General features: G+C 47.8%; 1 protein-coding gene across 2 annotated transcripts; it reads right to left on the reverse strand.

The window, feature by feature from the left end:
* Positions 1 to 1859: 1859 nt before the first annotated feature.
* On the reverse strand, positions 1860 to 24245 carry EDC3 (enhancer of mRNA decapping 3). 2 transcript variants are annotated; one of them, XM_042824511.1, is made up of 7 exons: positions 24181 to 24245; positions 21695 to 21876; positions 20008 to 20321; positions 13893 to 14228; positions 5650 to 5803; positions 3956 to 4173; positions 1860 to 2949 (listed from the first exon to the last, which is right to left on the reverse strand). In XM_042824511.1, exons 2-7 carry the CDS (start codon positions 21856 to 21858, stop codon positions 2615 to 2617), a joined length of 1521 nt encoding a protein of 506 aa, XP_042680445.1. In that variant the 5' UTR covers positions 21859 to 21876; positions 24181 to 24245; the 3' UTR covers positions 1860 to 2614. The 2 variants fall into 2 exon arrangements, with proteins under 2 accessions (XP_042680445.1, XP_042680446.1); XM_042824512.1 differs by lacking the exon at positions 24181 to 24245 and adding an exon at positions 23040 to 23888.
* Between the last annotated feature and the right edge of the window lie 551 nt (positions 24246 to 24796).

The following is a 24796-nucleotide window of genomic DNA, read 5'->3' on the forward strand; positions in this document are numbered from 1 at the left end:
ACTAGGTGGGAAACCTTGTCATAAAAGGAAACTAAGTTAATTAAACTGGCCCTTCCCCTCGTAAACATGTGCTGGCTGTGACCATCGACTGTGTTGTCTCAATTATTTTTTCAGTATCTCCCAGCATTACCTTCTCCACAATTTTACCAGGCACTAAAGGTAACTATAGGACTGTCAGTTTTACAAAGTCTCCCCTCCTGCCAGTTCTGACAACTGGGACAATGCAGCTTCCAGTCAACTAGAATGCCTGCAGCCTCCCAGAGCCATTAAAATGTAATTGAGAGAGGTCTCAGGGTGACATTGGTCAGTTCTTGTTATATCCTGGGATGAATGCCATTGGGCCCCAGTCTTCTAGGCATCCAGCTGGAGCAGCAAATCCCACACTATTTGGGGGGTTTGCTGGGAGTTCATTGTTCCTGCAGACACAGACCTTCAAGGGTGCCAGAGTACATCATCAGTGTTGAAGACAGAGGCAAAGAAGGCATCAAAAGCCTCCATTTTATCTGTGCTCCTGTTTGTGAGGCAACCATCCTTATCAAGTAACAAACCTACGTTATCTCCTGACTTCCTCTTGCTGTCAACTTATTTTAAAAAGCTCTTTTTGTTGTCCCTCACAGTAATGGCCAACTTCAGCTCTAGTTGAGCTTTGGCCACACGAATGGTGGAGAGCATCTCTAAAGCCCTCACATAGCTCCTGAGATCTCTTGCAGTGGCCAAAGACTTTTCTTCTTTTCCCACTTAAGTTCTAGAAGAGATCCCTGCTTAGAGCCAAGCCAGAATTCTGCCTCACTTCTTTGACTTCTGCCACTTGGGAATCATCTGCTCATGTACTCTTAAGAGGCAGTAGCTCTTAAGAAGTGATTATCACTGATAGACTTCAGAAGCAGATCCCCAGGGGGAGGTCTGAAGTCTGCTCTCCCCACATCCAGCATCAGATCTACGCTTCCTGGCAAAAATAATTACTCAACTGCTTCCTTTCAACCAGCAAAGCCTTTTACCTCCGCCTCTGATACACTCAGCCTCTGCTCTAAGCAGATGAAAGGGAAAAAGAAATGCCTGATCTGTAAATGCACAGCACACAGGGGTCCACATGTGATGGGCAGGACGAACACAGCTACAGCACAGCTAGAACTATTCCCACACACAGGGCAGCTGTTCTCATGCCTCAGCCTGACAGAATCCAGCTGCCCTGGAGGAAAGGCACCATGTGAAGCTCTGAAGTCCTCCACAGCTGCCAGAACAGGCTGCGTGACAAGTTTAGGATCAGCAGAAGCTTTGAGGGCAGGTAAGGCCCCAGGAGAACAGAATCGGGAGCAAGCAGGAAGGGAGCCATGGACCTCCCCTCTGGGAACGGGGCCCCTGTTTGGCATCTGCCTGCTGTCTCCCGTGTCACCTTAGACTGGGCTCATAGGCCAGAACTGACCCTCACTCCAGGTCCCCAGTGGGCACATGGGGACAGACTCCACATCCATTCCCACCTCTGTGTATTCCCAGCAATGCTGTGGCCCACCTGTCACTACTGGGTACGCAGCCCACTGCGACCCAAGGGCATTCCTGAAGGCCAGGGGTTGTTTCTTTCCAGAAAAAGCACCCAGCCACCACGACACAGGTGTGCACAACCCACCCTCACACACAGCCTTTGTGCCCAAAGGGAATGGCCAGATGGGTGGCCCAATTCCCAAGCCACACGGAGTGTAGGAAGGATACTGGAAACACTGCAGGGGGGCACATCCACACATCACCTGCACCCTACAGCACAGAGGCAGAGCAACACGGCCCTGCTTCGCTGTGCTTCCCCCCACTTCAGCCACTCAGTGTGCCAAAAATAAGGAAGAATTAATAATAAGCAAACCAAAACACTCTGGAAAAGTTCTTTACCGTAACATACCTTGTTCCCCCCAAACAAAGAAACAAACAGCCAAGAGAATACATGAGCAAATAAGGCCTGAGGACGTTGGCGCTCCAGGAGCACATGCTGCCTGAGAGCTTCTGGCTCCTGATACAAGCTTTCTGATGAGGGGACCAGACTCTCTCCTCGAGGGGATGGAACTGCTGTTGCCTTCATGAACAAAGAACAGGGGGGAGAATCCAACAGAACGAACAAAATCAAATCCACCCTCTCACAACAACCACAGGAAAAAAAAAAAAAAAAATAGTTTATTTCTACACAATCCAGGGGTGCTGCTCCCATCAGGACACCTTGCTGGGTCTACCTGCCCAAAAGGACTGGGAAATGCATCCCAAGTCTCCACACCACCCACTGCTTGCACCGAAACGTTTCCATGCACATCCCTATGTTAAATAGTCCCCTGGCAGGTGTGGGCAGCATTTACTGCCCTTACTAGGGACAGATACCACTCTCCTGCGTGTTCCTTCTTACAATGGCACAAGAGAATGAAAACAGCTTTGCAGTTACATTTGCTTCCTTCTTTTTGTTTCATTTTATGACTTTTTTTTTTTTTTTTTTAAATATGGTATTTCTTCTGGAAGGAAACTCTCCAGAACTTCACATCCTTAAGGCTTGCGATGCCTGTTTACCAGTCAGGTTCCACTGGACAGCTTATGTGACAGAACTCCTTCTCTCTTCCTTCAGGTCCACGTGGCTGGATGGGCTCTAAGTGGAGTGCAGGGGGATGACGAATTTGCAGCCGAAGGGTGAGTGGTAGTTTATTCCCACTTCCTGAAAGACCTTCTGGGGAATGCCAATGTCACAGAGGTACACACGCCCTGCCCTCTCACCCAGGGGCAAAGGGAGGCCCAAGGCCAGCGACCACTTGGCATCAATGCCCTGCTCCATTTCACTTATGGGAGGGTCTATGCTGAGGACGGGTGCCCTGTTCTGGTTGGCCCAGTCCACAACTGCTTTGTACCAAGGCTGATCTCTCAAAAAGGCATTTTCGTGACAATCCAGGCAGTTGATCACTAGGTCAACAGGGGTATCGGGGAGATCTGAAAGAAACACAAGCACTGTGAGCAGCAAGGAGCAGCCTCAAACCTCAAGCTAAGGCTCAGTGCCTCCCCTCCTCACGCTGTGCTGCCTGCAGATTTTTTTCCATTTTTGCCTCCAGTACCATCAGTCTTGTTGCATGCAGTCTGGCCTCACAGGTTATCACTGCTGTCCTTCTGCAGAAGACACTGACATCAGTATTTCAAAGCTCTGTAACTTGCTTCAGCAGCCCTCAGATGGCACCACTGAGCTGGCTCTCCAGACCAGGCAACTTAGGAAAGCAGGGGACTTCTCTTTCCATTAAGAAATGGAGATTTTTCTAATCTGCATGCTGAATAAAAAGCATTCTGTTCGGAGTATGCCTACTGAACAGCAGTTTGTCTGCTGCAGTGCTGCCTCTTTCACTCTGTTGGCCTCCATGCACTCACTGTCTGCTGCATTACCTCGTCACAAAGCATCTGGTGTGAGGACTGCTGTTTTCTAACAGACACGTAACCCTGGCACCACAAGCACAGCACAATATATTGGGCAGTGCTCCAGTTCTCACATTCGTTACTCCCAAAAGGTTTTAATAAACTAGGTCTGATGAAGGTGCTGGTGAAACAACAGAGAAACAAGCTCTCTCACAACAAACTGCAGAGTATCAGCTTATTCTAGAGCACGCTCAGATCTGAGCTCTGACAGCTAGCTCAGCAAGGCTGCACGCTTGGTGAAAAACAGCAGTTTGGATGCTCATTTACTTGTAGTTTCAATATGCTGAACAAGGCAGGCTGTTATCCTAAGAGAATGGCTGGTCTGACTCAGCTTCACACAGCAGCTCTTGTGTTTGTTCAGACCGGAAACATCTGTACCAGCACAACTGCTCCACTGTTGGACCTCTCGAGCCTCTGCCATCCCACCAGCCTCCAAGCACACTTCTGGATGCCACTAGATGGTGCCACTAGCACGGACAAGCAGCACCAAACCGACCAGCAGAGACATCTGCAACCTGCACTGCTCCCCGCTTACCTTTGACGCTGGACACCTGCTGGCCTTGTGTCTTGCTGAAGAGGTTCAGCTCGTTGGTAATGGACTCCAGCATCTTGACGAAGTTGGGCAGGAAAAGGATGACGTGGACATCGTGGTTGGAGAGGTGCCTTCCACAGCTGATCCCCTGGGCCCCCTTCACGTGGGGGCCACACAGCAGGGCCACCGTGGGCCGCTGATGCACGTTTTTCGGGTTCAGCCTAAACAAAGACAAGAGGGGAATGGTAATAAGCCCCAAAATCATCTATCTTTGTACTGCAAGAGGGAAAAAAGTTTTTTAAAAAAAAATAATCAGTAAGATGCAAATGAACAGGTGTTTTGCAAGCCTTCCGCTTTCTCTGAAGGAAAGGAACCCACACCCTTGTGCAGGGCTGACAGCAGAGAGCTGCTCTGCTTGCAGGTTCCCTTCCAGATCTCTTTGCACCCATGGCACAGAGCTGGTCCCAGCCTGCCCTGGCTCATCTCACAGCCAGCTTATACTTTCAAAGCAGGGAATATTTCCACTGCTCTTGCAGCAAGCCTGAATTTGGTACAATTTTACTTTAAGAAGGCTTTTTTTTTTTTTTTTCCTCCTGTGACTGTGAAGGGCAACGCTGTGAAAACCACAACAGTTTTATAGTTTAAGTCGTAACAAATAAGCACTCCAAAGCCAGCACGAGTGATAAAGCCAGTCATACATCAGGTTTTTCAGCTGAGAGGGTCAGAGCTGCCTGGCAGGTCACCACTTGCTGCTTTAATTCAAGCAGTCAGGTCCTAGAATGCAAGTAAAGCACTCCTGCACAGAGACTGTTAGGGTTTACCTTCTGTTTCAAGAATGAATCATTTGGACTTAACAATATAAGAATACATGTGCAATTGCTTGGTCACATCAGTAACAACGCTAAGGGCAAGCACCAGTCAGCATGTGCAAAGAATGGCAAATGCTCTCCAATCTTACTACCAAGTGAGGCCTGCCAAGAAGGCAAATGTGCTCAATTTAGTTGTCCAAGAGCTAACTCAGCCTTGTGAAGGGCAGAACAGCGCTTTGCTTTCATTAGCCAACTTTTCAGAGCTATCATTAAACTGTAACGTGTATAAACAAACAAAGGAAAGGTTTAGCTATTTCCATGAAGGGTCAGCTGGTTAAAATCCTGAAATGGTTTGAACAGCCTTGGGTCACGTCTGTGCAAAGCTAAATTCCCTGAAGAAAATGCCCATTAAACGGCAAGAAAAACATCAGCTCTGCTTTGCCTTTGACTCAAAAGACACTTCTGCTCCTGGACACAGAGCCAAAAAGAAGCCCTTCTCTTAGTATTTCATTCACCCAAGGTGGTACGTTCAGTTGGTGCTTATTTAGAGAAGGGAAAAAAAAATAATAATGCTAAAACCTCCTACAAGGGCTCCTCGTCAGGAGCCTGAGCCTCACACTTGTCTGCATGCTTACTGGAAAAGCTGACGTGTGAACTACAGCAGAAGATCTGCCTGGCATTGGGATGAGTTTTTTCTTCTTTTAAGGAGAGAAAACAGGTGACAGCTGTCTCCAACTGCAGGACCACTGCAACAAGTGACAGCAGGCACCTACGTCACGTCTGCCCCAAAAGCAATCTCTTTGCTCTTTCACTTGTCCCCACTTCGAGGAAGAAGTTAGAGGCAAAGAAAGGGCAAAACCCCAGCAGAGGCGATGGGATGAGTGTTACCTGTTGGGTCCCCCGAGCAGGCTCAGAGCCATCTGACTTGCACACACTCCTGTCATCTCCAGCCTCCGTTCCAAGGTCAGCCCATGCTTTTCAGCAACAGACAGCAGCTTTTTGTGAAGCTCATACGACACGCTGGGCACAACCAGCCCGGAGTCTGGATTTGAGGAAGAGATAAAGAGAAAAACCATTAAAGAAAGGGAAAAGAAATGCAACTGGAGACTTTTTTTCCAGAATGCTGCAGTCTGTTTTTTCCCCAGACAACAGTTAGGTGTTACAAAGAGCCTGCTCAACCCAATAATCCCAGTTCCTTCTGAGAGCATCACATGTATTCCATCTTGCCAGCTCAGTTTGCAGCCACCCCAACTACTACCCCAAGGGATATCATCACATCAGCAGCTGCAGTGAACCCACTTATCCCCAGACACTGAGGAGAGATTCTGGAACACGCTTCCTTTCTCAGCCAGGAGTTGCTACTCTGCTTAAAACAGTTACTCCTACAGTGTCAGTAGCACAGGCAGCCTCCTCTCAGCCACAAGAGGGGCTGTGAACCAGCTACTCCCTGCATTTACACTTCACTGCAGTTGGTTCCTGGATCTCTATCACAGCAAGCAGTCCCCATTTGCCATGCAAGTGTCCTCACTGCCTTGGTGGTGCCATGTCACATCATCTGCCTTCAGACACAAACACTGAACTGTAATACACTGGAGCAGCGAGGGGGAGACGCAGCTGAAAGAACAAAGTCTATAGAAAAATTCTCAGACATTTGACAGCCTGGTCTGAGAGCCAGGAAATGCTCCAGCATGTGGATCAGGGGAAAAACAAACAAAAGAGGTCTTGTTAAGCCATGAGAACAATGCCTGCAGCAGGCAGCAATACCACCACTCCAGCTTGCTTCCAGCTTGCAATAATAAGTTGTGTGGAATCAGCAGGTGAAAGAGAAACAAACCTGAATAACTCTTCAGGCCAATCCATTACACACTCCTCCTAACAGGGGAATCTGGTGCTGGCTTCACAGAAGAACCCTGCAGTAAACTCCTCTGGAAACAGAGGGGACTTCTTGACACAAAAAAGCAGCTATGGGAAGCCACAGCAATCGTTTGATGGTGTGCTGAGCAGCAAAAGAAACTAGAAATAGCTACTGAAGGCATATGGAGAAAGAAATACAAAACACAAGCATCAGGTGAGAAAAATTGCTGCAACAGCCAGCATGATACCTCAAACATATTTGGCAACAGAAACCAGATTCTGTATTCCAGCTTTTCTCCACAGCTTTATGATGGCATCCTCTTTGGTCTGCCTGATAATCAGCCCTACGCAGGATCACAGATGCAGGCTGTTCTGCCTTTCACACACACTCCTGCAAGCCCTGGGGATCCTAAACCATCTCCCAGCTCAGGAACAGCACAGCTCAACTCCCTCCCCATGCAGGAGGAACACAGCTGAAGCACAGCAAGAAAAGCTCGTTTCCCTCTGCTCAGCTCACTTACAAGCACCGCTCCCAGCCAGACAAGCAATCCCAGCAGAACCACATTAGAGCTCCTGTGCCCTGAACTGTGTTACAACACCAACTGTTTAGAGAAGGCTGAGAGTTCTGGTTTCTCTGCAGACTTGCTTTGCCTGGAATTCCTCGCAGGGCTTCTTTGCTGAAGCCTCAAAGAGAAAAGCTAAGAAGAAATACTGAAGGCCTAGCATAGATGCTCAGCAGCAGTACCAGCTCCAAACGGAGCTGCAACGGCGCACACATCCGCTCAGAAAGGAAACCTAACAGTTACTCACAGGCTCGAGCAGAAAAACAGCATGAGAACCAGTTGTAACAAGCCACTGCCGCATTCAAATGAGAAAAGCAGCTTCTTTTAATTGCTAACAACTATCGTTTGTACTGCCATATTTCCCCAGGGTGCCAGGCACAAACCACTGAGCCAAGGCACTCCGGAAATAGCAGGTTTTGCATATCCTGAGGTTTTCAGAGCACAGGTGCTCCCGTAAGGTAACAGCAAAAGGCTGCAGCACATCCTGCAGGGCAGAGCAGATCGCACTGGATGCTGGCCTGAATCCCTACGACTTTCATCTCCCAGCCCTGCAGACACAGAGGGACCAAACGTGTTCAAGCGCTTGACCTTGCATGCTAACAGCCCATTAAACCACCTCTGCTAACGACGTTTTATTACACGCCGTGCACATGGGAGCATGCACACCATCAAAGGCATCTCGGAGCCCTGACAGCAGCCGCCAAACGTTTGGAGTCATAAGCCACTAATAACACTCTGCCTGGCCCACTAGTCACGCACCTGCCCTGTGTTCACACACCCTCTCCGCTCCGGAGTCACGCAAGGCTCAATCCCATCCCTATTCCTGCCACTGCATCGGGGCTTGGTTTTCGAGCTTGAAGGAGGCCTTGGAGTGAGTGACCTGAGGTCAGGATGCTGCTGCGGTGGCACAAGCCACATCCTCTGCTCATGCGGAGCATGCGACTTGCTGAGCTCCTTCTGAGCTGTGAGCTCACAGCACAAACTCCTCAAACCAGAAGGCTGGCAGAGCCACCCTATCTATCCAGTGCAGTGTGGTTACTGCCAATGCTTCCTCTTACACCTCTCTCAATCGCTTCCTTCCAAACACAAGGTGTCACAAGCACACCTCTGCCATCAGCAAGACAAAACCCGGCGCCCAGTGGGTTAAAGCAAAGAGAACTGCTGGCACAGGATGAGCTCATGTTTAGCACTTGGCTTGGGCTACACTTTGCCCTAATTGCTCCCTCTCAGGGGCAGGCTTCAATGCCAAGAGAACTTCCCTTCTTCACACTCACGCAAGGCCCGACCAGTTCGACTGGCTTATCAGAACCAGGCTGAGGGAGTTAAATAAACTCTGACAGAAAGCAATCAAGGAGGCGACGGGTAAACCCACAAACAATAACACTACTGCAACAGAACTGAACTCCTGCCAACTTTAATTATGTTTGGGTTGGACAGTGCGCCTTTATTGTTTGGTAATGAAGGTAATAAAAGAAATTAGCTCAGGCCTTTTAATATTAAATAAATGTATTCTACAGCTGCCTGGAAGGAAAAAAAAAAAGAAAAAAAGGGGGACAAACGAAGCCTGAACAGTTCTGTGACACGCAGAGTATTGCTGAAGCCTGATTAAACATGAAGTTCAGCACACAGGGCACACTCTGTCCTGTGCACGATGACTACAGACAAGTTACCCTCTTCAGCTTCTCTATGCCACGCTACACACACGCTGCTTGGAGGAAAAAAACATCCCATGCCAGCAGAAGGACTAAGCTAACTGTCCTGAAGTTATCAAAAGAAGGTTTCCCCCAGGAAGGCCAGATCAATATTGCTGATGAAGTCCCAAACTCCAGCTTTCAGCTGGACAAAGCAAGAGAGAGGCAAGAGATGCTCAATCTTCATCTTTTACTCTGACAGTTGCTCTCCAGCTGCTAGAAGAATTAAAAGCAAGTTGCCTGAACACATGACACTGCCCTAGACTTTGGATTTCAAGGAAACTACACATAAAAGCTCCTTCCCTCCAGCAGTAAAGAGCACCGGGTTCCACTGCTGCCCAGCTCATGCTCAAAGATGCAGTTCCCTGCAGTGGACACAACCTGTGCCCATGTGAGGCAGGCTAGCTGTTTGCTTGCTGCCTCCTGAAAGGTGTAAAGCTGGAGCCACCTGCCTGCAGACTCAGGAAAACACAAGTCTGTGCCCAACACTCCAAACAAAGGCCCTTAAGGGTCAGATTATTATTATTAAGTCAGCATTATGTTTTAATTAAGACAAATCCTGCAGGAGCTTTGACTGAAGTTCCCCTGTTTGTTTCTCCAGCACTAATGCACAGTTCACTCTGGCCGAGCAAAAACCTGTCAGATGGACAGAGAGGCCTTCCCCATGAGCCTGTTCTTTTCTCCTGCAGTTGCACGAGGTGAACTTCATTTGCACCCTCCTCAAAGACCCCGCAAACATTCAGCGCACACAGTCACTGCAAGGCAGTTATCCACGGGCTGAAGCACTAAAACTTACAGAGAGAAGAGTCAGCCAAGGACACGGCACAGAAAAGCCACACTGCCATCATCCACACAGAACACACAGCCTCAGTTCCGCAGTCTGACCCTGGCACACCAGCTCTGCTTGCTGCCTTGATTTACTCTGAAGTGTATTTTCTTTTTCCATCTCCTTAATGCATGGAAAAGGAGTTGCTTGCAGGACAAGCTTGAAGTCCGAGTAAGGGGAAGCACAGAGAAATAAATGCCTTACCAGTAGCGCAGGGAAAGAAACAAATACCTCATCTATCTGGCAAACAGCCCTCCTCTCTACTCATCCCTGTGTGCTGTCTCAGCAATACCCACTGCTCACAAAGCCAGACTTCAGCTACAAGCCTACTGTGTGCATCAACAAGCCCTGCTCAGTGTGGGAAAGAAGGCAAGGTGTTGTGGCACACCAGAAATTTCAGTCTAGTTTGATGACTACAGGCCAGATGAGGGAGATTTTAATCCAGTTTAATCACCACGAACTGAAGCCTGCAGCACGCAGGCTGCATGTGATAGCAGTGATTAAAGGTAAGAGGAAAGGAGAGATGAACTGCAAAAAAGGAACCATTCAGAGACACAAAGATGACTGGGATTATTACAGAGTCACTGATGATGAACCCACGTGCTCCACCCTACCACAGATGTCTCTAGGCTCTAAGATATCAGCAGATCATTGGCTCTGGGGATACTGCTGAAAAACCAAATCCCAAAACACTGCTGTTTGAATTTGATGCTGATAGCCAGCAGGAGGAACAGAGACAGGCTCATGCCAATGGGCATTTCAGCTCTAGCCAGACAGCTTTGGAAGTAGACAGCTTACAGCTAACAGAAAGGATCAGCATCCTGCCCTTCCAGGGAGGGAGGTTTCTGTGAAACAGCTGTGCTTCCCTTTTAAGCATCATCTAACAGCAAGCAGACAGATCAATAGCTGCTAGCCCCAAGGAATAAAGAGCAATTAAGTATTTGGGAGTGATTCACCTGCAGAGCTCCAGGAATAGACACAATTCAGCCAAATCAAAGAAATACTGGGCTATGAGCTTTGGGTTTTCATTTCTGTTAGGAACAGATTCTGACCTTCATTCCCTTCTTCCTCCACCATAATCCTTTCCCCTCAGCTCCAGAGCACTGGGCAGATACCCTGCCCCACTCTGCCTCTGTGAGACGCCCAGCTTCCAAAGTCAGCTGAGCAAACCCCAAAGCATTTTGCACTGTGGGAAAAGCCGTGCAGCCTACATCTCAAATCTGAGATGTACTGAGCCAGGAATCCACGTTAGACTTCTCATGAAGAAGAGCTGTCCTCCCTGCAAAACTCACATATCTGCAATTATTTCAGGTATATATTGTATACAAAAGGTAATCGAAGGAGAAAAAGGGGGAAAAAAGCTTGATTTTTTGGCATCATAAGATTGGCTCTGAAGAAAGCATCCTGGTGGGATGCAGTGTCTGTTGAGCTTTGCTTACATCCTTCAAGGCTCTTCCCAGTCAGTAACAAACACTGAGACTGGAAGCCTGCAGAGTGACAAGGGCTGGAGATTCAGCTCACTGCCAATCACCACCAGCATCACTTTGTGTTCCTATAGCAGACAGAACGATCAGCCAGAGCTCTTAAGACAATCACCTTCCAGGCTGACCAAGGGAAAAAGAAATGCTGAACTACTTACTTCCCTTATAGCTAGAAAATGCTTTTTGCAAACAGCTAGAATGTTTTCTGTGAATAAAGAACCCTTCAGGAGTCCAGATACAATTCTAAACAGAAAATTCAGAAGCAGAAAGAAACCTTATCACAGATATATCCCAAAATAATGGCATTTGGGGCTCCTGGCATTGAGCTGACTTCAGCACTGCTGCTCTTTGAGTCACTGTAGCTTAGCATCCTCCTTTCAGCTGCTAAACAAAGAAATCCAGATTTCATCAAGTGACAGCCCATCACTGCTCCCAGCATACTGAATGCCCTTCTGTCCTTCTCACTGCAAAAAGCACTCGACTGAAAGCCAGGAACAGCAGGCAACTTACAACTGTTTACAAAAGCTTTTGCTAGCTAGCTAGTAGCATTTCCTAAGCAAAAGTAAACTTCCTCGGCTAACACAAAGAGAACTGCCCTGCGTGGGGAAAAATACATCAAGATCACAGCGATGGGATGCACAATTTGCAGGGCTGTGAACGTGCACCACACAGCACAGCAGAAGGGAGCTGCAGCTGGCAATACCTGTTGTGTAACATGACGACTTGTCTTCCAAACAGATCCAGAATCCCACACACGAGACTAATCACCCCGCAGCAGCTAATGAGGCTAGCAAGACCCTGCAGCTACAGAGAGGGTCACCACTCTCCCCTCTGCAGACTTGCCAAGAGCCAAACAAAGCAGCAGTGCTTTCACAGGGCTGCTCCCTTCTGCACGCTGCAAACAGGGTGCCAAGAGTTTCCATAGGAAAGAACAATAGAGTTCAGCAAATGATTTCGTTTCCAAGCCCTGAATTTCCACACTGAGGCTTGCTGCTTACAGCACGACAGTTTTCCTCCCAGGAATTATGCTTCTAGAAAATTGTATCAGCTGTACTTCTCAAACAGTCAGTTAGCTTTTGTTTCGGTCTAGACATACATAGAGGTTCTGTCTCTTCTAAAATAAGCCAAGCTAAAAGATGAATTGACAGATAACAAACTTGAAAATCCTCACACAAAGGAAGAAGTGCTTATTCACACATAGTACAGCCCATTGGGAGCCTCGAGCCACAGGGTGGTGCAGCAATACTGAAAGCTTGCACAGAATTAACATGTTATTGTTTAAACTAAGCAGAAGAAAAAGAAAAAAAAAGGCATCAGAAGCTATTAATACAGGCCTGAATTACCACTTCTGCTTCAGGAAGTTGTCAAAGATAGCAGATCAACAGGAAGATGGATGCCACAAAAGGAAAACTAAGATATCACTGCATAGCAGAACCAGTAAGAAAATGACATTTTTCTACAGAAAAGCAGCAAATCACTGTGGATGAATCAGCTTCCTTCCGACAAGCATTTCACACCCCAGTGGAGTTTTTCTGAGCAGAGAAAGAATGACAGGCCAAAGACTGAGCACACTCATGCTCCATAGCCAGACTGCCAGGGTCCAGCTATTTAGTGCCTCTCTATAAAGAGATCAGACATTTGATTATATTCTGATGTTGAAAAGCATCCCCAGGTGCCAAAGCTCCTTCACTCCTCTGCTTTGCACACTTTTTAGCACTTGCAAACTGAAGACAGGTCACAAGTAGGCTAAAGTTACAGAGAGTCTGCAGCTAAGTGCAGCATTACGTCAGACATGCTTCGTGGGACGTGTATGTATACAAAGATTCCCAGGTGACAAATACATTAGCATACAGAAGCAGCTCTTCAAGAAAACATCACTGGTGGTTGGCCAAAATAACAAACAAAACATTAGCAAACAGGAGATGAGGAGCAGTTTTACTCCTCCCCAGAGCCATGGATTAGGAACTCAGGAATGGTTCTCTGCATATAGATTTTAGGAGTGCTACCTCTCAGCAGACAGACAGCTCATCATGCTACCCCTTACCTCTATCCAACAGCCCATTTCATGGCAGTAAGGAACAAACATTAGACACAAGGGAAGAATTAAAGCCCACATAAAAAGCCATTTGTTTGGAATTATGGATGTGAAGAGCCAGAGCCATTTCTTTTTACACCAGTGACATTAAAAGCTCCTTTTAACCACGCAACGGTGAGGCACTGGAACAGGTTGCCCAAGGAGGCTGTGGATGCCCCATCCCTGCAGGCATTCAAGGCCAGGCTGGATGTGGCTCTGGGCAGCCTGGTCTGCTGGTTGGTGACCTGCACACAGCAGGGGGCTGGAATTGGATGAGCATCGTGGCCCTTTTCAACCCAGGCCATTCTATGATTCTATGATAAAATACTTGAAATCTCCTGCCTTCTATCAGGGAAGCAGGAATTGTGACATGGCTCCCATCAAAGCATGGCTCCTCCTCAGCTTCCATTCTTTTTAATCCAACCTTCAGTTTTGCTCCTTACTGCAGAAAACTTACCTTGCTGCCCTACCTGAATATTTTTTTTTAATCTCAAAGCTATTGCAAATAGAGTTTACACGCAGACAAAAGGCACAGACCCGACCTTACACCAGTGAACGTGCCACGCTGAGCTGACAGACACCCAGATGCACCCCAGCAAAGCTGCACAGCTTGCACCCCTATCGTGAAGGGCCATGGCATACCCGTGCAGAACTCTTTATTAGCATTCTGGGGTACCACAATCCGTCTGTAGACGATGGGCTCTGATTCCAAGATGTTCTCATCGTGCCGATAGCGAGCTGGCTTCTCGTTCGGGGTCCCGCGGGAACGGGTGCCGCTCCTCCTCTCGTAAGTCTCAATCTCTTCAAACACAGCTGCCTTGTCAAAAAGGGCCAGGTTCCCTTCAAAATCAAAATCTGTGTCTGGGATTTCATCGATGTCATCCCCGAAGCACTCGTCGTCTTTGCTCTTCATCTGTCCGTTTTTCAGCCCGCTCTTCTTTGGAGTCACCTGGTTTGGATGGCGGCTACTGGACGACCCTAAAGAAAAATAAGAGCAAGATCTGTAAGAGAGGAGAGCTCGTGTTTGGAGTCCACTGACCTAGGAGATGCTTGTTTCTCAAAGCACCTGCAGACCTCATCTTTGGTATGACTCATGCTGAGATAAGCCAACAGAAAACTGAAGAGAAGGCACCAGGGAAAAGAAGACTTTCAGGGACTTTCCTTTGGCAAGACTAGAAAAACAAGCTTGATCACAGTAGGTAAACCAAGCATTTCTACTCATGTAATTCAAGATAGTGTTATGTTAGTGATAAGATAACAAGAGAGCCCTGGTCTAGGACTATCTTACTCGTACTACACTGAGCTGATGTTCATGCAGCCGTGTAACCCAAGACCTTTATGGAGTTTTCCTATATTTCAGAACCTAATGCAAGTTCTTCTCTTCCAAAATAGGCTGCCCACCTCCTCATGACCTATAAAGGATTGCTTATAACCCTGAATGTGAAACACTGCTTTCTCCTCTCATTAACTACCAACAGATGTATTTCCATTCCCTTATCCATACCTCATTATTCTTTTTACCCACTATCTTGCTCGTTTAATTAGACTGCTTTCCAATCAGTAATTGTGAAAGCCTGCTTTCTCTGAAGTGATCCTGTCAGAAAACTTCTCCTTCTGATGGAGGATACAAAGCCATACAAAATTACAAGGCCAACACATCCTGCCTTTTTGCCTTCTGTACATTATGCACGTCATTCATATGCAACCCAATCCAGACAGTATTTACCTGACCTTGTTAAATCTGCGAATCACCACCTATGACATTCAACAGATGGAGAAACAGTTATGAGAGCAAAACAGCTCGTTTTGCTAAAACATTTATTGTATTTTAAGGTAATCATGCTGGAGTATAATTAATGAAAGTGTCTATATGCACAGAATCTGATAACACTGAAACAAATTACCACGAGACGACGCGTGCTCTTTGGTGCATGTCTGCTCCTTGACAATCACCTCCAGAAGTCCAGCAGCATAATTTCTTCCCCAATTTACACATTACTGACAATTAGTGAGGAAGGACGCAAAAAAGCTTCAGATCATCTAAGGATGTTTACAGAACAACCCACAGGCTTTCAACAGGCAAAACCTTCACGATGTCTGGACGAGTTACTTGCAAACCAAAAGGCTTTGTGGAGTCTTCCTTTCCTGCAAAACCATCTCCCTCCACTGACCATTTTCCTACAGCACTTTGTCGGCTGGGGCTTTGTTTACAATATGGCAACAGTTGGAATGCTCAGCTCATAGCAGAGTAAAACCAGCTAGCCCCAAGCACCCCTGTTAGCACTAAACGGAGGTCCCTGCAGCAACACAACTTCCCTCCAGAGTTCATTCTAACCTCACTGTATCTCTAAGCATAGCATCAAAGCCACTACAAAGCCACAGTCATCAGTGCAACGGTCAGCATGAAATGCTGGGTACAGCATTTGTCAACACTTTCTAGAGTCTCAATAACAATTTGCTGTTATTACTAACTATAGCAGGTAGCTCGTCTAAAGACTCATTTGCAAGCTGCTAAAGACTTCATGGTTTGTAACTGGGTGAGAACAAACTGCTGAAATACAGGTTTTGTTAAGAAGCCACTCAAGTGTAGAGAGCAGAATTGAAGAATTGCTGGTAACAACATAACTTAGAGGGCAAGGACAAGCTGTATACAAGCTGCAACCAGTTATTTACATACAGTTTTAAGTGAAAGCTTCTGCTAGCACAGTTTTCACCCTCACCCCCCTCAGGAAGGATTCCCAAACGAAAGTTAACACACAAATCACACCAAAGCTGTACACAACTTGACGTGGAGCTGGCAGACATTGCACTCAACACTGCTGCTAACAACAGCACGAGAAACAAAAACCCAGGCCAACACAACAGGCCAAGTCTCCAAACGTTTCACTGACTGCAGGTCAAAGCAATAGTCAAGAGACTCCAAGTTCACACAAACAAGAGCCTGCACTGAACACAATGAGAGAACAAGCCCACATCTTGTGTGAATGTCAGATGTTATGGCAGCTCGGTCTGTTCCTGTTACCCAACAAGAGTTCTTACACTCACTGCCAAGTTTTTCTCCAACCAACTCTCCCCTACCCTCAGCTGACCCAAAAAGCAAACTGTGGGGATGGACAGCCCCACAGTGCAGCAGATCCAGGGGACAGAGGCAGCTGATGTGAGCAGCGTGTAAATGCTGACTGAATGAAAAACTGCATTAGAAAAACGGCAAGAACAATGGCTGGAAAGCTCCTCAGGCTCCCCTGCAGATCCAGTGAATGGGAGCCAAGACCATACCTCATCAAAACGAGCCGTGCCAGCATTGTGCTGGGCAGCTCTCTAATCCACACCAATAGATTCCAGCCCTGAAATGCTGCTGACCCCACCACAGGCTGTTTTATTATAGTCTGCATAACCACCCACTAACAGGGGCTGCTGAGGCTTCCTACTGCTCCAAGCAAAGGTCAGTGGTGCTCCTCTTCCTCTCTAGATGGGCAAAGAGGCAGGCAGCTGGCACCAAGGGAAAAGGGCCTAAAAATTGGGCGAGGGGAGGGAAGGGAAAGCTCATGCTAACAGAAGTACCAACAGCCTTCCAGGTTGCTAGTGTGACTCTACCCCAGGGCCTTCTCTGAAAGCTGCTATTCACAGCTCTGCTTGGTTACAAAGCCTGATCCCCATCCTCTGCCAATCAACCACAGCAACTCAGAGCTTCCAGCTCAGCTCTCTTTTCAGAGCCACTCTCAGAGCCTCCACTCTGCGTGCACGTGTGCACAGCATACCAAGGAGAACAGCACATCTCCACATCAAGCTAGCAGCTTGATATTGCACAGAAAAAAAAAAAAACAAAAACCTCCCTATAAAGACAAGCAACACTTCCCAGCCTCCTGGTTTGTTTCTTAGAAATATATTTTATGTATAGCATACAAGCAAATGTAAAGCCTCCAGTCAGTTGGCTGCCTTTCCTGGCAGACCCCTGCAGGAGCTCTCAGCAGCAGCCCTGGCATGCAGAGCCCCACTCAGGCACAGCAGTACCCCACTGTGCAACCTGCACTGCTGCTTGGTGCTTATCAATGCCAAGGCAGAACTCTCTCCCTGACTGAGCACACTAAAGGGCAGCAAAAGGTCGACTTTGAGCCATGCAAAGCATGGACACAGTACAGCTGAAGTGCCAGACGACATCCCAGCCCATCCTTGCCTTGATTCCTGTGGCCAGGACCACCCCCATCCCACTGTGGAGAGACTCATACATTATTTGGCCTGCTCTCCAAATAACATTCCAGAGGGTAAGAGATCAATTTTTAGCTGACAATGAGGCCAAGCAAATAAGAACCTATTCCTAGCACCTTGCACAACATGTTTCAGACAAAGTCTGTAAAAGAAAAATCAGACCCACTGTTGTGCTTATGTAAAAATATCCAAGCTGTTGGTGGGCTGAAGTACTTTGAAGCCCTCACTGCACACCCCACACCTACCAGGTGCTGTTATGTGAAGTGACCTGGCCACAGGCTCTGCTCAGCAAGACCAAATAAAACAGGAGTTACAGCAGATAACTAGGGGTAGAAGGAAAACAGGCAGGCTTGAAGATGGCTGGTTCACCAAGGGGCACGTGCCCTCCCCTCACATCATTCTGCCTTCCTCCTCCCACTTAACTGCTTGGCAATCTCTTTAAAAAAAAAAAAAAAACAACAAAGAAGTGAATATGAAACTTCAGAAGTGGTCCTTCCAAGAACACAAAATTGCATCTGTTAAACGTCCTGAACTGATTAAACTGACAGAAATCAAAGGATTACAGTTGTTTCAGAAAATAAGCTGTTGGTGGGGGAGGAAGACTTCCAGAGGTCCAGGAACTTCTCCAGACAACATCCAGCCTTTGATCTCCCTGTTTAATTGGCCCTGTCCACCTTGGGTTTGTTTGTTTTCCCATACACAAAAACAAGGGGGAAAAAAATTAAGTCGTATATCCTGATGCTGTAATCATTGCATGATAAAGATCTGGAAGGGAGCACAGCCCAGGGGGCTTCATGGAAGAAAAAAAACAGTGGTGAAAACAAAAGAACATACCCAATTTTGGCACAGCATGAGAGCTGGTTGAGGGGTTTTTTTTTCAACAGGAATAAAAACAGGGACTCCTGGCTTTGAGATGCACTGATTCTATCTTGACATCATTCTCATTAGAGGATGCTGTGTTGTTAAAAACACAGCAAAAACCACTTGTAATTACTTGTAGGGCAATGTTCTAATCAGTTATGGTTATACATGCTTTAACTAGAAGAGCTTCACACTATCATAATCTGGTTCTAGTTCGTTTTAGAGGAAAAACTGAGGCTGTCTTTTGGGCCATTTTCAATAAGGAAAGATAACAGGAGTTAGGAAATCATTCTAACCAGCATTATCCAGCCCTGTCTTTTGCAACATTTCATGCTGATGAAGCAGAACACACAGGCTGTTCTTCAGACTGAACGAAGATGGGCAGAGTTAAACAACAGCAAAACATGGCACAACTGCAGTGCAACTGATCTTTCCATTCAGCTCATGCCCCCAAACACAACTTGCCCTTTCTGTTTTGTCATAAGCAGTGCAGCAGAGCATCTTCCCACAAGCTCTTGGATATACTCTCCTCCTGAACACCAGCCCACAGGGCTGGAGAGTGTAAGGAGAAGCAGCTGTGTTCTTCAGCACCTGCTGTCCCTCTTCACTGCGTGTCCATTCGTGTCTTTTCCCTGCTGTCCCCCCCAGATATCTGCTCATTCCTTTTCTCGATCCAACCTCTAACCTCCCGCCAGCAGAAAGAGAAGAAAAGGGTAAGAAGAGATCATGCTAGCTTTTATGGGCCAGAAACAACATCAAGAGCTCCTCACCACCCTCCCAACCTGTTGGCCACAGGACTGCAGCACACAAATGTTGCCTTGGCCCCCTGCTACTTACTGCAGAAGCCAAGGAAATCACCCTACTCTTGATTTTTAGCTGATAAAGTATTGTAACAGCCAGAGATTTGACTGCATGAACATTCTCACCAAGTTCTGCATGAGATCACACCACCACCATGAAGGAAACATAAACAATGAATCACAGGATGGCCTGGGTTGAAAAGGACCACGATGCTCATTCGGTTCCAACCCCCTGCTGTGTGCAGGTCACCAACCAGCAGCCCAGGCTGCCCAGAGCCACATCCAGCCTGGCCTTGAATGCCTGCAGGGATGGGGCATCCACAGCCTCCTTGGGCAGCCTGTTCCAGTGCCTCACCACCCTCTGGGTGAAAAACTTCCTCCTCATATCCACCCTAAACCTCCCCTGTCTCACTCTAAACCATTCCCCTTGTCCTATCACCACCCACCCTCACAAACAGCCGCTCCCCCTCCTGTTTATCCGCTCCCTCCAAGTACTGGAAGGCCACAATAAGGTCTCCCTGAAGCCTTCTCTTCTCCAAGCCAAACAAGTCCACTTCCCTGAACCTTTCTTTGCATTGCTTTCCTTCATCCTCCACCTCACTGCATATTCTCAAGAAGCCTGCAAGAACTTTTCCATTTGCCATGTCATTGCTCTTTGTTTCAGCGTTTAACCTTTCAAGTGCAAAACCTTTGCAAGATCCATACTTGCAATACTCTGAAGCACAGCTAAGTCTCTCCTCACCATCCACCTTTCTCTTCCCCAGACCTTTGGGAAAACAAGCGTGAAAGCAAGTAGAACTTTTGTTTGAAATACAATTGCTGACCAAGGGCATATATTGCAGCAGTAACCCAGGCAGGAAGGAAAGTGACAGGTGAACACACATACTCACAAGAATTGTGCCTACGACGAAAGCCTTTGGATTGAGTCAGGGTTTCCATGTGCCGATCCATGTAGCTCTTGGAGCACTGCTGCTGGGGGGAGATGATAATATCCTGATTCTTCATGTCTGTCCTCCTCGGGATGCTCTGTGGGGCACTGCTGGAGAAGGGCTTCTTCAACATCTTCCCTGTGCCATTCTGGCTGGGCCCCACTTGGCAGCCAACGCCAGGGATGCCCGTGTCTGCCTGCTGCAGGTCCCCACACTGCCTGCTGTCCCCTGGCCCTGGGATCTCTAGAATTTTCAGCTCAGTGATGTCACCTGCCCTAAAAAAAACAAGAAAAGAAAACCAGTTCAAGATTCAGCATTCCAGTTATTTTACAAAGAAAAACAACCGACGTCGGACAGGGGATCAGTTAGGGGTTTCTTTAGGTGCCATTATCAGTGGAAACAAGAAAAAGAAGGAATTTAATACTCAGGCACATATATTCCAGGCATCAAAACATTCAGCTGAAATCACATGTATTAGTAAAAACCTCAGTATTTCTGTGCTGCACCTGGATTTTGTTCTGGAGGTTCTGTTCCCAGCTTAAAAAGGAATCAATCAAGCAAAAAAATAATAATAATAATTTTTAAATGAAGGCAAACAGCACAGATCTTTCCAAAAATCTGTACCTTAACAGTTTCTAGATAACAATTATCCTCAGCCTGGAAGCTATTTTTAATCCATATCTACATAAAGCTATCATTAAATTAGTGCAATTCACACTTGGACATAGTTGGCACTTGCTGTTTCAGGAGGAGGATGATGTAACTAATGTAGCAGCGAGTGTGAGCCAAAACAAAACAAAGAAGTGGTTGCAAAGACCTCCATCTGGACTGATTGCAAGACATAAATTAGAAGTTCAAGGCCTCAATTTCAAACTTAATAAGTACGTGTCCAAGTGGGATGCAGAACTAACAGCAGAAAATTAGCAAGTGCCTGCTAAAGACTTCCACTTGTCCTGGAAAAACATGGGAAAGGACAATGACCAACCTCCTTCCAAATGCCAGTTCTTTAGGAAAAACAGTTCATCCCCTGATGTTAGTGCTTTATCTTAATTAAAAACAAAAATCAGTGGCTTGGAGACTTACATTCTGTATTATGAAAGTTGCACTGGAAATAGGAAAATGTCCAGTGACAAACAACTCTTATTTGTTCTTTTCTTGACCCCCAGTGTTACCAGGAGCTGGTAGGAAGCAGCACATGAGAATGACCACAGTGCTGCTCTGGTTCAGCATCCTGCTCCCAAACTCCCTCCTGTCCACACGGCGGAAAGAACGTGGGGCAAAGAGAAAGGAGGTGGTGCTGGCTTTGAATAACTGCACGTAATTAAATTGTACTGGGGCAACCGACCTAATAAAGTGCAACCAGAGAGTGGTAAAGTGTTATACACACTGAGAGTGAAGTTTTAAAAGAGGACCAACTTCTCAGCTAGTAAAGAACTGAGTAGAATGTGTTCACGCAATACATATAGAGCCAGAACAACAGTCCTGTGCACAAACTAACAGAAACACCAGAGGCACTGCTCATAGGAAGATGCTCACAAGCAGCAGGAGGATTTAAGGCAAAGAGCCTTCTCTAGGAGGAAAAAAAAGCAAAACACCCATCCAACCCTCACCTGGAAAAGACACAGCAGTCACTGGGACCAACACTAACCTGAAGGTGACTTCTGGCACGAGGCACTTGACCCCGTTGTGGAAAGGCCGCGTAAGGGAGATGGTCTGGCTGACCTGATCCACTGCAGACACTCGCCCTTGGTAGACTCCCAAGCTTTCTCCACAGTTAATTGACACGATGCTCCCAAGCCAGTCCGTAGCCATATTTCTGGCACACAGTTGCTGCAAAGACACACAGGCCTGGCTGTGAGAAGACGCAGACGTGACAACCTGAATCAGCATCAATCGCATCCCCCACCCCACGCGTTGGCTCCCACCCAGGCTCTGGCTTCATCAGCTTCTCTCCTCTTTGTGAGCTGGAAATTACATCCACATGGACAGGGCTCTGCTCAGCAGCCTGACTTTAACCACATCACCCTTTGCATAAGTGAAGAAATCATTCTGTAGCTGTTTGTCTCAAAATCTGCTTTCAACTGCTATTTGTAGCATCCTGTTTTGCCTGTGTACATTCTCCCTGTGGTTTCAAACAGGGAATTTATCTTCCCTCTGTACAGACAGTGAGGAGAACAGCTTGTGTGAACTGGTGAGGACACTGATCCCGGTGAGTACAAAGAAACCCAACACCTTAAATCATAGAACGGCCTGGGTTGAAAAGGCCCACAGTGCTCATCCAGTTCCAACCTCCTGCTGTGTGCAGGTCACCAACCAGCAGTCCAAGCTGCCCAGAGCCACATCCAGCCTGGAGGAATGCCTGCAGGGATGGGCATCACAGCCTCCTTGGGCAGGAGGAAACCTTTAAGGGAACGGGCAGGTAAAGAAAACAACACCAGAGTCCAGAACAAAAGTCTCCAGAGCCAGGAGGACCAGCATCATAAACAAAGCACGCACAGCTTCCCAGCAGCTGCACTAAGTTCTACAAGAACATAAGAAACACAAAGGTGTGCTGCATGCTCACACCATCAGTCCCATGTAACTCCCTCGCAATTCTGATGCTTGACTGAACTTGCATCAGCACACTTTGAAGCTGCTGAAGGCATCATTTGATCCCAGGCTTTATTTTCCAGCCAAACAATGCAGGAAGATAACAGGCTTGTTGCCATCACAGCACTACAAAAGCTAACAGGCTCTCAGGAAACTAATCACTGCATGCATTTGCCTTTCTCTGTGGGATATTTGCTCAGTTTACCAGATGCTTGTTAAAAAACACAAAGGAAGAATGCGCAGAACATAAGCCTGGGAAGATTAACATCACTACATCCCACATTTTTATGAGGCATTTCCATTCTCTCCTTTCTGTTCTGAGCTTCCCAGAAAAGAGATAGAAAGAAGAAAGCCACTACAAATAGCTAGGACATATACATGATATCAGGAAAACCAAACCAAACCTCATTTCCATGAGCTTTCAGGAGACTTAAAGTGTGATGCTTAAAGGGAAGCGAACACCAGACCTGGTCACCACGCTGCAGATTTTAGAGCCTCCTCACTTTCTTGCTTCTATGTATTTACATTAACTCACAGTAACAATGCCTGGATTCCAAGGTGACAGCCAATAAAAAGCACTTCCAAAACACAGACAACACAACACCCCAAAGCATCTGCAGCAAAACTAGGATTTCATCCACAGAATATCCCAAGTTAGAAGGAAGCCGTAAGGACCCAGTTCAACTCCTCCCTTCTCAGCTTTTCACATCTTTTGTAAACGAGCCAAAGAGCTTAGTACAAATCACCACCCCAAAAGGATCCCTTTCAACGAGTCTCTCTACAAAAGCATCACCATGTTTGTAAGCAAACATAAACAAAGGAACTCCTGATCTCAGATACTCTCACTTTATGGGCACATCATTCAGAAGGAGGCATCACCCATCTAGTCAATGAATTACTCAATCACAAGGAGAAAGGCGAGCACGCTTGTTTGTTTACACACGCACAGAAAGGCAAACTTCCTGTCCAATGCTCTCCCTCATACTCCCAATTTCTGCCCCCACAACCGACAGATATCTCCAATTCCAATTCCCTCACACACCGTATCTCGGATATAAGCTAATGATACCCCGTTAAATAATACAGAACGCCAATTAACACGCGCTCGCAGCGTTTGGAAAGAAGGGAGCGGAGCCTGACAGCCCGGGATGAGCATGTGGATGTACACAGCGCTCTGGAAGAAGGAAGAGGGAAGGCACGAGGCCCGCCTCCCCCTACCCCAATGATGAGCTGGCACTGAGGGGATCCCGGCGGTGCAGCAGCAGAGCGGCCCGCCAGCCCCTGGCCCTACAGTTCAGCCCAGCCCAGCCCATCCCAGCCGCCCTGAGCACAATGCCCCGCAGCGCTCAAGGCCCGGGAGGACCTAGCGGCGGCCCGCCGAGCCCTTAGGCCCAACTCCCGGGCCCGCTCCCGGCCCCGCAGGCCTAGCGCTCCGCAGCCGCTCCCCCAGGCTCCGGAAAGGGCTCAGCACCACGGTTGGGCCTCAGAGCAGCGCCGGACGAGGCCCAGCCCCCGCCAGGCCTCCAAGGCCCGGCCCCGCCTCACCTTACAGCCGCCGCCGCCGCTCGTCGCCCGTCCGCCACCGCCTCCCCTCACGCCTCTGCGACGTCCGGAATACGTCACTTCCGGTCCCACCCGACAGCGCCGCTCACACCGCCGGCGGGCGACCATAGAGAGGAGCGGACGAGAAAGAGAGCGCAAGGCGCATGCGCGATGGCGCAAGGCTACTCAGCCTTGGTTTTAGCTGCGGAGGGGGCTCTGCGCATGCGCCGAGCGCTGCAGAGCGCATGCGCAATGTGCGCTCGCTGCCCTGAGTGGCTGTAGTGCTGCTACGTCACCGCCTCAGTCGCACCTTTGGCAGTGCTGGATCGTAGAGCTGTGGCGTGGTGTCATGGAACGGCTTGGGTTGGACAGGATCCCCTCCGTGATCTTCACCGTGCATGCTATCACACCTCCACCCCTGCTCTCACCTCCACTGCCCCCCTGCCTCCCATCCTCCATCATCTCCATCACCTCTACATGCCGCGTTATTGTGGCTCCTGGTGAGGCTACAGAGCCTCAGAGGACAACACCAGGAGGAAGGCTCCTCTTAGAGGATGCATTGAGTCAAGCCTCTAGTCAGACACCCCTGCAATGAACAGGGGCATCTGCAGCTAGGTCA

The sequence above is a fragment of the Centrocercus urophasianus genome, unplaced genomic scaffold, assembly GCF_019232065.1.
Source record: "Centrocercus urophasianus isolate 14NV4802_14NV808 unplaced genomic scaffold, USGS_Curo_1.0 seq_23, whole genome shotgun sequence".
Classification (NCBI taxonomy): Eukaryota; Metazoa; Chordata; class Aves; order Galliformes; family Phasianidae; genus Centrocercus; species Centrocercus urophasianus.